We start from the raw sequence: 17,870 nt of genomic DNA, 5'->3' as shown, positions 1-17,870 counted from the left end.
TGGAGGAACCTTTTAAATGAATATTGCCAGGTGGAAAGAGTCAGTCTGAAAAGCCTGCACACTGTGTGAGTCCAACTGTAAGTCGTTCTGGAAAAAGGCAAAACTATGAAGACAGTAAAAAGATCGGTGGTTGCCAGAGGTTGGGGGCAGGGAGGGATGAATATGTGGAACACAGAGAATTTTTAGGGCAGTGATATGGTTCTTGTTCTGTGTGATACATACGATACAGTAATGGTGGATACACGTCATTGTGCATCTGTCAAAACCCATAGAATACATAACCGTAAACTATGGACTTTATTTAGTTAGTAATAATGTATCGATGTCAATAATTGTTTCATCAGTTGTAACGAATGCACCACATTCGCACAAAAGAGAAACTGTTGGCGGGGGTGGGGTATGGGGATTCTCTGTATTTCCCATCAATTTTTCTGAAAAGCTAAAACTGTTTTAAAAGGTTAAAGTCTACTAATTGAAAAAACACATAGGTCCATATTTTTTTGGATGTACCCTGGGAGTGAGAGGGAGCGGTATGTGGGGTGTGGTGTTGCCAGTGGAGCTCGTGATTGGCAGACGTGTGAAGCAATACATTTTGGGGTGCGGCCCCCCCAAATGCCTGATTCCTAGGACAAAGGTGGGCCCCTGAGAGGCGGTGAAGAGCTCTCACCCTTGGGTTTACCTGGCAGAGACTCGAGTAATTCCTGCACGACGTCCGTGTGCCCAAAGAGCGCTGCCACCACGGCTGGGTTGTCATCGGTGGGCTCTGTCGACAGCCGTACCTGTCTCTTGGTGAGAAGGTACCGGACGGTCTCCAGGTCCCCGTAGGCGGCCGAGATGCTCAGAAGCTGGCCCTGGAGAAAAACAGAACAGGAACGAGACCTCAGTGAGACGAGCCTGCTGGGCGTCGCCAAGACAACCAACTCGTGATGCTCGTGATGGAGACTTGCTGTCCGGGATGACACCACCAGCCACATGTTGGGGACTTGAAATGTGGCCTGTGCAAAGCGAGAGGTGGTGAAGGTGTAAAAATCACTTTCGATTTCAAAGACGTAGCACGAAAAACGGTAAAGTATCTTATCAATTATTTTTATATTGATTACAAGTTGAAATGATCTTTAATGTATTTGGGCTAAGTGAAATAGATTATTGAAACCTCATCTCTTTCTGTTTAGTTTTTTAATGTGACTCCTAGAAAATTTGATATTATCAACGTGGCTGGCATTTTATTTCTTTGGGACAGAGCTGCTCCCAAGCATAAGCTGCACGAGGACGGGGACGGTGAGAGTGCCCCCACCTGGCACACAGCCGGAGCTCAATCCCCATCTGACACGTGTTGTCTGAGCCTCAGGAAGAAGGGGCATCTGGGGTCTCTGAAGGACCAGCCTGCAAGTTATTCATGAACGGAATACGACAGATGAGGAGACTCCACAGGCCCGAAACCGGGGACGAAGATCTTTCGGCAACATGCAGTGGGACTCTTAGCTTGGTGGCCCGGAGGGAAAGGATCGGGTGAGCTGACCTGAGCCCGAGCTGCTGCATGTTCCAGCCATTCAGGTGTGCGAAGGCTCTGTGGGATCGGAAGCGTGGTAACACGTGAGCTAGGACATGCAGGTTCAGTGAGACTTTGTAACTTGTCCGAGGTCACGTGGCTGGTTAGTGGCTGTCATAGACTGATAGGAGATATGGCCTCGATTTTTTCACAGGCTCCCTGGATGCTCAGACGGGTGCTGGGTGGGAGCTGCAGTGTTCGATTGTATTACTGCAACTTTAAGGCCTCTTTGAACTTGAGCTTCAGCACCGTCCAGGGAGGCAGATGCAGAACTCGGGCTGGAAAGAGGCAGTCGGTATGATGCCAACATTTACCGAGGACCTATTGCGTGCAAGGTGCCGGGCTGAGCGCCGAGGATGCCAAGTGTGATTTCTGGTCTCCATGAGTTTATGATTAAGTTTGAGTCACAAATTTGCATGAAATGGACATGAGCAAGCATTTTTAGCTTGCTGACTAGTTTAGAAAACAAGTGTCTTAGGAAACCACTTTAGGGTGAGATGGTCAGGGATGGGTCCCATGGTCACCCTTAATCCTGGAAGCAGGAAGGTATCTGTGTCTGCGTCTCACATCTGTGGGCGAGGAATCGAAGGCCAGCCCATGGGTTAAGGACTTTATCGTCAGCAGAACGATCCAGGATGGACTAGGAGTCTCTCTAGCTCCAAATCTCATGCTCTCGCCTTTCCGTCCGTGACTTGCTAGGGAATGTAGGACTTGGAGAGAGGCTTGGGTTCTATAAGTGGAGAGAATGGACTGGTGATATGACAGGTATGGTAAGGGATAGTCGAAGGGACTGATCTTATTTGGAGGATAGTAGAGTCATGCAGTCAAGAAACACCACTGGCCAGCCACTCTGCCCAGGGAGGGGCCCTGCGGCGCCCCTATTCCAGGAAATCCAGAAAAGCCACGGGGACTGATGAAATGATGCACCGCATACAGTGACAGCTGTCTCGACTCTGGCCAGTTAGAGGCTGAAAGACCCTATCCTCGCAACGTAGGAGGCGATGTCACAGGAGACAGCCCAAGGCCAAGAGGCAAGTGCAGGGCCAGCAAGGTCATTGGGTAGAGACAGTGCACAGGCTCTATAGTATGCACTGATTTTAATTCAAATGCCTGATGAGTATAAAGCAGTAAGGAGGATGCTTCCCTCCGTGCATCTGCCTCCTGGCCCCCTCTGCAGGGGAAACCTCTCTCACACAGCCTTCCGTGGGGAATCCCACAGGAAACCGAACACCCCCCTCCCCCATTTCATTCATTACAACTTTTTATTAGCATGTGACAAACACAGGGAAAAGTTCAAAAATCACGTGTTCAGTTTCATGAACATACCTATGTAATAAGCACCTAGACCAAGAAACAGGTTACCTGTGCCCAGAAGCCCCCACCTGCCCCCTTGACACACTGCCCTACTGAGAGTAACCACTCTTGACTTCGAACATCACAGATGCATTTTTGCCCATTTTTAAACATCGTAAATGTAGAATCGTACTTCGCTCTCTTGGAATTTGTGCTCTGACGTCATTAGAGATTCACAGGAACTTGCAAAGACAGGACTGCGAGGATTTACGTTCCCTTCAGTTTTCCCCAAAGGGAACATCTTACCTAACTGTAGTTCAAGACCAAGACCAGTAATTCGATGTCAGTATGACGCGTGTATATAGTATGTCATTTCGTCACACGTGTGGATTTGTGTAACCACCACCACATTCAAAACACAGAACTACCCCATCACGGCGGAGCTCGCTCTCGACTTACTCCTTCATAATCGCGTTTGCTTTTCCCTCCTCCACCAGCCCTAACACTTGACAACCGCTAATCTCTCTTCCATCTCTGTAACTTTGTCATTGTATGTTATGTAAATGGGATCATACAGAATATGACCCTTTGAGATTGGTTCCCCAGCCCTGCACTCAGCATAATGCCCTTGAGATGCCTCTGGGTCGTTGGGAATTTAATATTGCCTCTTGATTGCTTAGTGGCGTCCCAAGGTAAGTTTAACCAGTCACCTATTCGCATTTGGGTTGAATCCAGTTTTGGTGCTGTGAACAGTCATATGCAAATTTTTGTGTGCACAGAAGTTTTCATTTCTCTAGGATAAATGTTCAGGAGAGAAATTGCTGGGTCATAATGTAAGTGTATTTTTAGTTATTTAAGAAACTGCCGAACTATATCCTGAGAGGCTGGAACAGTCCATATTCTCACCGGTCACGTATGAGAGCATTTCCCTTGAGATAATTCTCATCAGAATTTCGTATTATCACTATTTTCTTTTATTTTAGCTGTCCTAATAGACGTGCAGTGACATGTCACTGTGACCTTAATTTGAATTTCCTGAATAAAGAATGATGTGAAACTTCTTTTCATGGGCTTATTTGCCATCTGCATATACTCTTCCACAAAATATTTCTTTAATCGTTTCATACATTTTCTGAGTGGACTGCTTGCTTTTAAATGGGGATGCACCCAGGGAAAGAGCTACAAAATATGTGGGCAGAAAATGGTACAACTCAGAGAAGAACTACATAAATCCCCAATAGAGTCGGAGACGTCAACACTCCCTCTCGATAACTGACATAACAACTCGACGAAATATCGGCGAGGACACAGGAGAGCTCGAGGCCACCATCAACCAACAGGATCTAACTGACGTTCACAAAACACACTCTATCCAACAAAAGCAGAGTGCGTTCTTTTCATGTGTCCACGGAACATATATCAGGATAGACCAAACCTAGGTTGTAAAACAAACTTCAAAAATTTTAAAGAATTGAAATCACATAGACTATATCGTCTAGCAGGGAGGCAGTTTCCAAGGTTCTGCTGTTGTAAACACAACCGCGATGTATTTTTCAAATAAATCTGTAGGGGTAAGTTCCTAGTAGTAGTTTTGCTGTGTCAAATAAAAAAATAAATCTGGTTAAGATGGAGAAACACTGTGCTAGCCTCCTCCCATGACCATTTCAAAATTACAATTGAACTACAGAACAACCATCACTGCGAACTGCCTGCAGTCTGGCTGAACAGAAGTCCTGCAACTAAGGACACCTCGAGACTCACAGGAGGGGCGGAGACTGGGGAATAGGCTCTCCCACACCTGCGTGTGGTGGTTGAGAATCCAGAGAGATGTCTCAGCTGCGGAGGTCCCCCCTGGAGGAGCAAGGGGTCCCAGCCCCACACCGGGCTCACCAGGCCAGGGTTCTAGTGCCAGGAAGACGAGTCTCTACAACTTCTAGGAACTGTGAAAACCAGCAGGGATGGTGGCTGAGTGACACAGAGGGAGGCTGGAGTTCCAGGTGTTTCTCTTAAAGGGCCTGCATGGACTTACTGCTGATGGACTTGCTTGCTCTGAGCTCCAGCACTGGGATAGCAGCTTGAAAGGCATCAGGGACACACGGGGAGTGACCAAGTTGTCTGGCTTCAGGGTGAGGGCTGGAGGGGCAGTTTTCTCTTAGACAGAAGTGCTAATAAAAACTACTGTCTCTTTGTTGAGCCCTTCCCCACTCCCAGCATGCAGACACAAGTGGGTGCCACATCTGAATCTCTATCAACCTGGCTGACTCCGCTTGCCCCGCCCAGGTGATTCCCTGAGACCCCGCCCCTCCCAAGGTGTGGGTCCGCCCAAGCTGCTTCCTCTGGCTTTTCCACATAAATGGCCTGTCTTGGCTTATGCTATGGAATTTCCTAAAGTCTCTCAAAGGTTCACAAACCCCATACAAGTAGCATCTGGCCTTGGCATGACTCATTCCTCTTGCTGGGCAGCCCTAAGCCCGGGACTAGTAGCAGCCAGCCTCAGTTTGCAACTTAACCTCTCCTAGGCACCTACTAGCCCAGCATATGTGGCAACCATCCGCGGATCACTTTGTAGCTCATACCAAGTGGCCCCAGGCAGGGCACAAGCAGCGGCTGACCTTGGCCTGCACGGGAGCCCCTCCCAAAGGCCCCGGAACTAACACACCCAGTAGCCAGCTCAGACCACACTAGGGCACCACCCAACCACCTCCGCAAATGACACACCCAAAGGGCAGACTGGGCAGGCACCAGAGACCTGCTAAAGCGAAGCCTGCTCTGTAGAATCGGCCCCTGCACGACTGCTCCTCACATCCAATCAACCTGAGGATTAGTCCCTCCCATTGACGTGCAAAAGCGATTAAGGCTCGACTATAACAGGAGAGCACACACAACCCACGCAAAGGACACACCTGGAGAATCTGGCTTAGGTGACCAGGGAGACTGTGTCACTGGGCTCCACAGGATGCCTACTACATAAAGGCATTCTACTAAGACCAGGAGACACAGCGGCCCTACCTAATACATAGAAACAAACACGGGGAGGCAGCCGAAATGGGGAGACAAAGAAACATGTCCCAAATGAAAGAAGAGAATGAAAAAGTAGTTAAACAAAATGGAGACGGGTAACCTATCCGACGCAGAGTTCAAAACACTTGTATGAATGCTCAGTGATCTCAGTGAGAACTTCAACAACAAGATAGGAAATAGAAAAATGGAGATAGAAAACGTAAAAAACAACCAGTCAGAAATGAAGAGTATGATAACTGAAAATAAGAATACCTTAGGAGGAATCAACCTTAGATGAAGCAGAGGGGTGAATCTACAATTTAGAAGATAAGGTAGCAAAAAACACCCAATCAGAACAGCAATAAGAAAAAAGAATCCAAAAAAAAAAAAATGATAATAGTTTAGGGACCGCTGAGACAACATCAAGTATACTAACGTTCACAACACAGGGGTACCAGAAGATGAAGAGAGAGCAGGGAATTGAAAACCTATTTGAAGAAATAATGATGGAAAACCTCTCTAACCTGGTGAGGGAAATAGATGTACAAGCCCAGGAAATCAGAGAGTCCCAAACAAGACGAACTCAAAGAGACCCACACCAAGACTTATCCTAAATAAAATGCCAGAGGTTAAAGACAAAGAGAAAATCTTAAAAGCAGCAAGAGAAAAGCAATTTGTTACCTACAAGGGAGCTCCCATAATGCAGCCAGAAGGAATTGGCACGAAATATTCAAAGTGATAAAAAGCGAGGACCTACAACCAAGAGTACTCTACCTAGCAAAGCTATCATTTAGAATCGAAGGTCAGATAAAGAGCTGCTCAGACAAGGAAAAGCTAAAGGAGTTCATCACCATCAAGCCAGTATTACAGGAAATGTTGGAGGGATTTCTTTAAGAAGAAGAAGAAAAGAGAAATAAAATATGAATATTAAAATGGAAATAACTATATATCTATCGACTTTAGATGTAAATGGATTAAACACGCCAATCAAAAGCTATAAGGTAGCTGAGTAGATAAGAAAAAAAGCCCCTTATATATGCCGCCTGCAAGAGACTCACTTCTGATTGAAAGACACACACAAACTGAAAGTATAGGGCTAGAAAAAATATTTCTTGAAAATGGAAACAAACAGACAAAACAGACTTTAAAACAAAGGCTATAACAAGAGACAAAGAAGGACCCAGAATTACCTGAAGAAACCCAAAATACTGATTTGAAAAGACACGTGCACCCATATATTCTTTGCATCATTATTTACAATAGCCAAGATGTAGAAGTAACCTAAGTGTCCATCAGTAGGTGGATGGATAAAAATGTGGTACATATATGCAATGGAATATGACCCGGCCATAAGAAAACTTTAAAAAAGAATCAAGTCTTGCCATCTGCAACAACATGGATGGACCTCGAGAGTATTATGTTGAGTGAAAAAAAGTCAGAGAAAAACAAAAGTCATATGATTTCACTTATATGTGAAATCTAAAAAAACAAAATAAATGAACAAACAAAACAGAAACAAACTCATAGATACGGAGAACATTTTGATGGTTGCAAGATGGTAATAAGGAGGTTGAGGGGATGATTTAAGAGGGGAAGGGATTCAGAAATACAAATTGGCAGCTACAAAATAGTCATGGGGTGTAAAGTATAGCAAAAGAGATATAGTCAATAATATTGTAATGACTATGTACAGTGTCGGATGGGTACTGGATTTATCCGGGTGATCACTTTGGAAATTTAGGTGCTATACACCTGAAACTAATACAATATCGTATGTCAACTGTATTTGAAAAATTAAAAAAAAATTATTTTAAAAAAGAGGAAGAAATTTAAAATTCTGATGACAACAAATTGCCTTCCAAAAAGGCTGCATAAATTCACATTTCTACAATATTAAATAATGCGTGATTTCCCGTATCTTTGCTACTGTTTAGCTACTGTTTAGTTTGAAAAGTTAAAAAATGCTGTTTCATTTTTTTGCTTTTCTAGAAGTATTAACAAAGTTGAATAACTTTGCATATGTGTACTGCGTATTTGAATTTCTGTGACGGGGTGTGTGTGTGTGTGTGTGTGTGTGCGCGCGCACGTGCGCGTGTGTGTGCGCACGTGCACCTAGTCACAGGCTTTGTCATTTTCATTCACGGTCCTGTTTCTGTCTGCTCTTGGTAGCCGGTAGTGCTGGCCTCATCGAAGGAACTGGGGTGTGCACCCGCTTTCTCTAGTCTCTGGTCGAGTGAGTACAGTATTTTGTAGAACGTACCAGTGAAACCATGTGAATCTAGAACTTTGTCAGAAGGTTTTAAATTATTAGTTTATTTCCTTCATGGTTATAGGATGATTCATAACTTCTACTTCTATTTTTTTTTTTTTTTTTTAGTTTTGGGAAGTTGAATTTTTTTGGTCTGTCCATTTCATCTAAATGTTCGAGTATTTTGCCATAAAGTTGTCCATAAAACTTTTTCTTATTATCATTTTTTAAATATCTGTACTGACGGCATCTTTCATATTCTTGATCAGTTTATTTCTTGTCTTTTTTATCGACCATTCTCCCCAGAGAGCTTTTAAATTTTTCTAGTCTTTTCAAAGGACCAAATTTTCATTTCATTGGTCTACTTGACTTCTACATTTTGTTTTCTAGTTCTGCTCTTATTTTTATAAACTCCTCTATTCCATTTTCTGTAGGCTTACTTTGCTCTTGTCCATATCCTGTCGTCCTTTAAAAATATCGTCATTTCATATTGATTTGAAATAAGGACAATTATTTGTCAGTTAAGAACAACAGCCATATTCCTACTCAGTTTGTCATGAATCTTCTACTCTTATTTACGGTATGCTTTTGGGACTAAAGTTTTACATTTTTACGAAAACACAGATTTATCCATCCTTCAACATCTTCTCAAAGTCCAACCAGATGAGATTTTTAAAAATAATAACCCAGTTCACATAAGGCAGCCCTGCTAACGAGTGTGTGGTGGGCCAAGCCATGAATGCACAAGCAAATCCCGACTCTCCTCACGTGGGCGTGTCAGGCTCCGTCTGCGGAGCACCAGTCCTCCCTATGGGAGGCCACCAGATGCCCACCCAAGGGGCCCATGGCTCTGACCTGCTATGTGTGCAGCCCAGCTCTGTACGGAAAGATGGCCCTTAGCCATATCCTCTGTGAATTCATAATTGGAGGAATACAAAATGCCGCCCCCGTCCCTCAATAATTCCCAAGCACGTCGTATTTGTCCCCTCATCTCAAAAGACCCTTGAACTCTTGAGAGCAGACTGCAGGTTTAAGAATTGAATGATTTCTAACTACTAGCTAAATGGAGACCTGTTAAACCTATGCCATTAAAAGTAAGGCAAATAAAACATCATAAATGCTTCCAGGATGACAGCCGACAAGAGGCCCTCCTCCCCAAGGACAAGACGTGGCGGCGGTCCTCTCCAGTTGTTGGGGGGTCACAGGGTTGATCTCTACCAGCTTTTAGAGAAGATTGGCATGTGTTTCAGAACTTTAAAAATGTTTATAGCCACATTCACAACTCCTGTTGTGAACCCTTGCCAAGATACCTTTACAGTAAGAAAAAGGATTAGGCAAAAACATTCAATACGGTATCATTTATATTAGTAAAAAATTAGAAATAACCCAAATAGCCAACCAAACGGAACAGTCGGGTACGTTACGGTCTCTCTACCAGATGGAATACCATGCGACCTCTGAAGGAGACGCATAGAGGGAATTTATGCTCATACAGAAAATTGTTGATATTCTATTAGGTGAGCAAACTCATTATGCAAAACCACACCCACGATATGACCGTATGTAAATGAGAAACAGCACTGGCGCCTGAGGTACACTCAGATCAGCGGGCTGGAAGAAAACGCACGAAAACTCTTAGGGGGATTGTCGGAAGTTATTAGAATTATTCTTATTTTCTCCTTCTTTTTTCCCCTACTTTTATGTGTTTCTAAATTTCATTTTTTGAGCATGTGCTATTTTTATCATGGAGAAAAGGTATAAAAGAGGACTGTAGATTAAACCTTCAGACTGGCATTTTGTTCTCACGTGTCAGTTACCCCTCGCTTGTCGTCTGGGAAGGTGGGAGTGGTGGGGACCTTAGGTGATGACAGGTTGAGAAGTCGACTAGAAACGACTGGCACCTGTATGTTTAAATGGGAAACAAGGCCTTTCCAGAACATAATAAAAATCCCCATTATGATTGCTATGACGACAAACAGGAAACGTGAATGACAAGCATGCATCCATCCCCAGTGCCCAGACCTGGCCGGATGGGTCGGCTCTGACCTTACCTTTTCCAGCTGAGACGTGCTCTCGTCACAAGCCTCTCTGAGCAGGTGCCGGGCCCTGCTGGTGTCTCCCCGCTTGTATGCGGTGTGAATGTCTTCTGTCCCAGGGCACTGTGCTGTGGGGTCACTGCCTGGCGTGGACAGTTTGCTGCCCATGTCCCTGGCACCTGGGCAGACAGAAGCACACACACAGTGTCACCACCGTTGCTGGCGCTGCTCGTGTGAATTGTCAGAAAGAAGAGCACATGACATAAACCTGAGGCTTTAGGAAGAGGGAGTCGTCGCCCTGATGGGCTGTCGATGTCACCAAGCCCGGCAGACGCTGGCACCTGCCCCCGGCTGGAGGTACTTCCTCCGTGGGGCTGGCGCTGAAGTCTGGCTGACCGCAAGGACATCGGGCAGCAGAGCGCACCCTGGGGGGATTCTGAAGCAGGACTGTCACCTGGAGCGGGCCCAGCACGCTGCCTGACAAGAACTGCCAGGCTGACCTCACTGACAGCGACAGAGACGCAGGGGCTTTGGTGAGAAAGCCGGAGGTCCAGCCGAATTGTCCCTCTGCTGTGTTCCTCATGGGGACATAGTCGTTGGTGGGGGAACAAAGACAGGTCACATCCTGGGGGTGTGGACATCTATACACCCCCAGAAAACCCCACAGAGGGCATGGGATTTAGACTCACTTGATCCCGTGCTGGGTGCCGAAGGCACAGAAGGGAAGGAAGTCAGTCCTTCCCCTCAAGAAGCTCCCGCTTAGAACAGGGGTTCATGGTTAGGAGGTCCGTGGACCCCGAAGGGCTGCAAACAGGCTTCAGAGGTTTCCTGCACATGCTAAATTTGCACACAGAACTATCTGTGTGTGAGTACGTGTGTGTGTGTGTACATTTTTCTGGGTAGAAAATTCAAGGCTTCTACCAGAGTGGCAAATGTATTATTAAACCAGAGTTAATATCTATAGATATTACAGAAAAGACTGCAGAAATGATGAGTTAGATTCTCATTGTGTTTAGTGACGGCAGAAATAGAGAGAGAATTCGACTATTTTTGACCGAGTTTAAACAACCAGTAGGAGCCAAACGGGGGCTGAAGTTTGGTCTCCTAGCTCTCAGGCTGAGGCCGAACTCATCCCATCTCAACTGCCTCTTTGAAAGGATGAATAAATCAAGCTTCTCAAAAAATTAAAATTATTGGAGCGACACTGGTTAATAAAATCAAATTGGTTTTGAGTATACGATTTAATAATCATATGTATATTGCATTGTGGGTTCACCACCCAAAGTTAAATTTCCTTCCGCCGCCAAATATTTGACTTCCCTTTACTCCTAACTACCTCCCCCATCCCCCACCCCTTCCTGCTGGTAACCACTAATCTACTGTCTGTGTCCATGAGTCTCTGTTTGTCATGTCTGTTTGTTACTTTTAGTTTTATATCCCACATATGAGTGAAATCATATGATTCTTGACTTTTTCTGTCAGATTTTTTTCACTTAGCATGGTACTCTCAAGATCCACCCATGTTGTCTCAAATGGCAGCGTTTTTTTGTTTTTTGTTTTGTTTTTAAAGGAAAACGCTGAGAGGTTGGCTTCCAGGTATTCACATCACAAAAGCGAATCACATCATAGCTGCCGCTAGGTAGAAAATTTTAAAAAATCCTTTATTTACGATAGCATAAAAATTACATGCTTAGAAATATATTTAACAGAAGATGGACAAGAGCTTTATCCTGAAAACTCTAAAACGCGGCTGAGAGAAATTAAACCAGACCTATGTAAAGGGAGAGATAGCCCATGTTCATGGATGAGCGAAATCAACATTGACGTCAGTTCTCCCCAGTTTCATCTTAGATACAATGGACTCCCGGCCACAATTCTAAGAGGTTTTTTTGTTTTGTTTTGTTTTGTTTTTTTAAAAAAAGAATAGAAATTGACGATCTGATTCTGAAATTTGTATGGAAATTCAAAGAACTTAGAATACCCAAAGCAATCTGGAAAAATAAGAGAATTGGAAGATGCACAGTATTACTATGAAGCTATAGTAATCAAGACAGTGCGATACTGGTATAGATAGATAGACCCATGGAATAGGCAAGAGTTGAGAAACAGGCTCATACTTATACATCCAATTGATGACAACGGCATCGAAGCAATACAATGAGAAAAGCAAAGTCACTTCAGCCAATGGTGTTGGAACAACCGGCTATCCATCGAGTATAAAGAACCCCGAACCCTATTTCTTATCACACACAGAAATTAATTTGAGATGGATCATGGATCAAAACATAAAGGTTAAGATTATCGAGCTTCTAGAAAAAAAATAGGAGAATTTCTTCATGACTTGAGAGTAAGTAAAGGTTTCTTAGGACACAGAAAGCAACACCATAAAGGGAAAAATTGCTAAGTAGACTTCACCAGAACTTTAAATTTAGGCAAGTTGCACACTAGAAGAAAATATTTGCAAAACACATATCCAAAAAAGGCATGGTATCTATAACTCAATAATAAAGGACAAACGATCCAATTAAAAATGGGCAAAGATAGGACTAGTGGAAGATATTTAAAGAACTCAACACCATTAGTCACCACGGAAGTGCGAATTAAAAATACCAACAGACACCACTACACTCCCACCAGAATCACAAAAATTTGAAAAGACTCAAGAAGGATACGGAGCAACCAGAACACTGATGCCTTATTGGTTCAAGTGTAAAATAGTAACGACCACTTTGCAAACAAGTCTGGTGGTTTCTTATAAAGCTAAACATCCACCTACCCTATGACCCACAGTTCTATTCTTAGATATTCACCCAAGAGAAATATGTCTAAAAGATTATCCGAGAATGTGCACAGCAGCATGATTCATAGTATTTCCAAACTATAAATAGTGCAGGTGTCCGTCAAAAGCATGGGTAAACTAGGTTTGTGGTTTAGTTACAACTTGGCAATAAGGAAAAATAAATTACTGATCCAGGAAATAACGGGCCGAAATCCGGAAGCATGATGCTTAGTGATTGCACGAAATGATTCTAATCTATGGGTGAAAAAAAAAAGGAACGGTGAGTCATTCTTGGAAGGGACAGGCATCAGGTTGACCAGGAGGCGTGAGACATGTCTGGGTGAGGGCTCCATTTCTTGACGGTGTCTCCATTATACTAGTGTTATTTCAAAACGTATCAAACGGTCCAATGAAGATATGTACTTTTTCCTTTACGTGAATTTTAAAAACCTGTAAACCCTATCGAGTAATATGACTGCTGAAATATTTGAGGGTGAAGGGTACAGGTGTTTCTGACTTACTCTGAAATGCATTCAAAATGATGGGTCTACGGACGGATGGAGGAATGGATAGACGGAGAGAAATGTGAGCGAGAAATTTCAGAAAATGTTAATAGTGAACACTAGGCAGGGGGGTGGATGAGTGCGCACGGCTCGGGTTTTTCGGCTTTATTGTATGTTCGAAATTGTTCGTAACAATACCGTTGGGAGAAGTCAATCGATTAATCACCCTGAACGCAGGGCCTGCCATACGTCATACTGAGCGAGGTCCGCCACCAGCACAGAAGATTCCTGCTCTATAGAAAGGCGGAGAAGCTGCTTGCAGTAAAGGCCCTGATGCTGTCGCAGCTCACTGTAAGCCATGACCTTCGCCGTGCCAAAGCACGCGTTGGAGGAATCCACGTACGTGGATGCGTATCGTGTACAATTGGCGTCGTTGCCGAAAACACCAGCGCAAGATCACTGCGCCTGCATGGAGATTATTGGTTTTTGTTTTGTTTTTTTTTGTTTTTGTTGTTGTTTTTTTTTTTCCTTTTTTTCCTGTGTATTTTTGGAAAGAGAAATCGGAAAAGAGCTTCATGTGTCAGTGGTTGTAGATGTGAATGAGGTGGCTTTCCTTCCCATCACACGTAATGGTCTCCATTAATTATTTACAATCAGAGACCCTGGGACATCTGAGAGCGGGCCGAAGGGAGAAAAGCTGCCGGCAGGGGCGAGAAGGAGGCGGAATCAAGGGCAGCGTCATCCATCAGAAGGGACACTTAATTATGTCATTGGTCACCTTTCAGAATTAGACAAGTCTCTCCCTATGTTCATAGAAGACAAGCGTGTGTGTGCATGCGTGTGTGCATGCATGTGTGCCCACACATGTGTGCGTGTGTGTGCACATGTGTGCGTGTGTGTGCACGCCTGAGCAGATGTAAAATCACCTTTTCCATTCACGTTAGGAATGTTAATAAAAACGGTTAACCTTTAAGGCCAAGTTAAGTGACATCGAGAAGGTAGAACCTAGGATACAGGGTGCATCTGAAATGACAAAGGTGATTTCATTTTAACTTGATTTTTAGATCATGGAATGTAAGGGGAGTGAGTGACATCATAAAAAATCAAGACTCTCAGTTCTATCATTATGTTTTCACTGTGGTGGTGTTTTCAGTTTTGAATCTGATTTTCTTAAGTCACACGGACAATGTTATGTCCATTGCTGCTGACCCCAAGAGCTGACGGGTCTGGTCTAATCAAATTGTCGGATGGACACTATGAGAAAATGTCAGTCAACGAATATGCACTTAATTTAACCTGCCAACTTTATTTAATTTCCTGAAATTATAAAAAGAATATATATGTAAAATATATTCCATATATTTTAATTGAAAGAAAAAAAATCAAAATGCTAATAATAAGTGTTAAGGATGGGCTGGGAAGGAATTAGTGATAGGATTAGAAAATATTTTTCTTCTTTAAAACTTTAAAGGGATTATACAACGAATAAAAGAACACATCCTCATTGAAAGAAAATTAAATAATCCAGAAATATATCATGTAAAAGGCAGAACCCCCTCCTCCCCACCATCAGACACCTCTTCTTAGAGGCAAATTTTTACTTTTATAGTAATTTTCTAATTTTTTTTGCCAAAATACTACAGTTTTGTATTTGAGAACTGTGACCTCTGATTTAAACTTAAAGCAGGGGAATGTATTTATACTATTTGTAATTATTCAGTTATTTATTTGTGCCTATTGATCAACGATTGTCCATAATTCTATTCTTTTATACAGTAAAACATCACGGCTTTAAATATTTTGCTTATACAGATTTAAAATTCATTTTAAAAATATAACCCCCCTAAATTATTCTATTTCAATAAAGCATTATTATCTCAAATAAGTAACTAGAACTAGTAGAAAAAGAATAATAGAACATTAGAATACTGTTTCAAATGAAAAAAAAATATTCCTTTTTGTTCCTTATTACAATGTGTCATTATTTTCCTATAGAGCAATGAAAATTTTCTGTATATTTGTGTGTGTGTGTGTGTGTGTGTGAGTGTGTGTGTGTATATATGAACTACAAATAGGCATCTGACCTGCTTTTAATGCAAAGTGAATATGCTTAATAAAGTATATAACTAAAAGAGGAGGGGGCAACCAAAAGCGCAGTTATTTACTTCATTTTTTAAAAATCGTCTGGTGTTGCTTGTTTGGTTTTGGGAGAGGGTCAGTTAGAAGTAGTAACTAGTCACGGGAGACTATACGTGTAGTGGGTGGCTGGGTTATGGATCCGGCACACGTGCAGATATTCAAGGATACGAGAAACGTTTACAATGAGCCATGCGATGATGCGTGGACATATTCCAGGTTGGGATAAATATTAATATCCACATAGCCTGTTATTTAAATGTGCTGGACCTGGGCAATAAGTTAAGGTTCATTACGTGAAGAAGTATTCGGTTAAAAAAAATATTTAAAACCCAGTGGAACCAGAAAATCATGTAGTCCTCGAAGATCACTTTCAATTTAATATTCTATTTACAAAGGAATACTTTCAGAAACACTGTTTCACATATTTAGGACGAATATTTTCAGTTGCCAATAACTCAGTCTCTAAACGTCATTTCTGTAGTTTGTTAGAGAAACAAATTATTTGACAGGAAAACGGACGAAAATTATTTTTCTCTTTTCTTTGGGGAAGTCCTGAAACAGAATCCCATGAATATTATAGAGTGGCGTCTACAAAAGCCATGTCACAGTGTGGCCTTTTCTTAAAGAGAGGCCTCCTTTGTCGATTCTGAGTTCGCTCTGGCCTTTCATCCTAAGAAGACTTAAACTTGAAGCGGGAGGATGTATTTATACTATTTGTGCCTATAATCTTTTCTTCTAGAACAACATCTGTTCAATGATCCCTCCTGACCTGATAATCAGAATAAAATTCTCTCTCCACTGTTTTTGTTATTTTTCCCTACATATATAGGACAATGAAGAGGTAATACGACATTGACTTTATTTTTATAAGCTGTAAATGTTGGCCTCTTCCACATATGTCTTATATATAAACATATTATTATATATATTTAATTCTCTCATCCCCACCGAAGAAAACATGTACGATGGAAAGAGAATGCCATCTGTCAATTCAAAATCTGCGGCACCCTCTGTACATCTTAGAAAAGACACGAACGTTTTATTTGAATTCTTTCGTTACATTCAGTAGAGGAGTGAAAAGTAAAAATATATCCATCCGCCCACAGCTCACTGCAGAACAGACGAAAGTACACGTTAGGGTGTTACTGACCTGGTCATGATTGCTTAGCGACCCTCCTGTGCCATCCTCCACCGAGTCCCCACGTGGCCCGAGCACTGGGAGACGGGGCTGCCCCTCCTGAGAGGTGACACCCTCCTGGCACGGTGAGTCTTGCCCTCTGCAGCTCGGAGTGCACTGGCCTTCGAGTCTTTCTTTGCCAGTTAGAGCTCTAGAGTTTCAGAAGCAATTCTCATCTGTGGGTCGAATTACGGTGAAATCCAACCCTTGATTTCTTCGGGGAAGATGCAGAAGGATGCAGAAGGTGGGGGATGTGGAGGGCGACATGACCCCCAGGGTGACCCTCGGCGGTAATTCCTCACTGGCTCCAGATGGCTAGTGCTCAGCCCCGCGACGCTGGGCTGCTTGGAAAGGCCAGCATCACAAAAGAAAGCGCAGACAGCGGTGGCCTCCAGCAGGGGACCTGGCTCACGGAGACAGTGCTCCAGCAACGGGGGCGAGCCTTTCTCACACCAGCAAAGCCCCCATCCCCACTGGATCGCTGGAAGCATATTTTTGTTAATGAAAGAGGGATGGGCGGTTCTATCCACAAATAAATCTCGCGGGGGGTGGGGGGGATGACACCCAGAAGTGCTATTCTCCTTAGAAATAAACAATACAGTTGATCAGAAGATGCCATGTTATAGCCACTCGACACAGTGAAAAATTGAGTGAATTCTAATGTCCGTGGCTGGCCAGAGTGTGGTGAAGTGGGTACTTCTGTCATTGTGGGAGGAGTTGCAAATGGTGTGACTGTTTCTGAAAGAAAGGACGATATTACATAAAAGACCCAGGGGAGGTTCTGCCAGTTCCCCCATGGTATTTCTCCTAGAAATTTACCTGCGGGAAATAACGTGGCACAAACAAAAAATGATACATTCCTGAGCTGTGACACAGCGCCCTGCAGAATCGCCTACCACAACGGACGGAAGAACCTACCAGCCAGGTAAACGGCCATCGTCAGGGATTAGGGGGTGGCTTACAGTCTAGGAAATGCCTAGGTGACCGGCGCTGACTTGTGTCATTTCCTCTGACGCTCACAGTGATGAGCAGGTGTCATGGCTGCCCTTCACAGACGAAGGTCAAAGTGAAGACACTGTTCGAAGTGACAGAGCTGGCAAGTGGCAGAGGCCAGAGTGTTTCTGAACCCAGAGCCCACAGAATTTC

General features: G+C 43.4%; 1 protein-coding gene across 1 annotated transcript in view; it reads right to left on the bottom strand.

The window, feature by feature from the left end:
* The window catches only part of LRRK1 (leucine rich repeat kinase 1), a 119,477-nt gene that overhangs the window by 67,139 nt on the left and 34,468 nt on the right, over positions 1-17,870 (bottom strand). The window contains exons 3-4 of the mRNA XM_023529015.1: positions 10,142-10,305; positions 680-851 (exon numbers count right to left, since the gene is read on the bottom strand). Coding sequence (XP_023384783.1) covers positions 680-851; positions 10,142-10,305 — 336 coding nt within the window. The remainder of the gene's footprint in view (positions 1-679; positions 852-10,141; positions 10,306-17,870) is intronic.

The sequence above is a fragment of the Pteropus vampyrus genome, unplaced genomic scaffold (assembly GCF_000151845.1).
Source record: "Pteropus vampyrus isolate Shadow unplaced genomic scaffold, Pvam_2.0 Scaffold34, whole genome shotgun sequence".
Lineage (NCBI taxonomy): Eukaryota > Metazoa > Chordata > Mammalia > Chiroptera > Pteropodidae > Pteropus > Pteropus vampyrus.
This window is presented reverse-complemented; position numbering and strand designations above follow the sequence as displayed.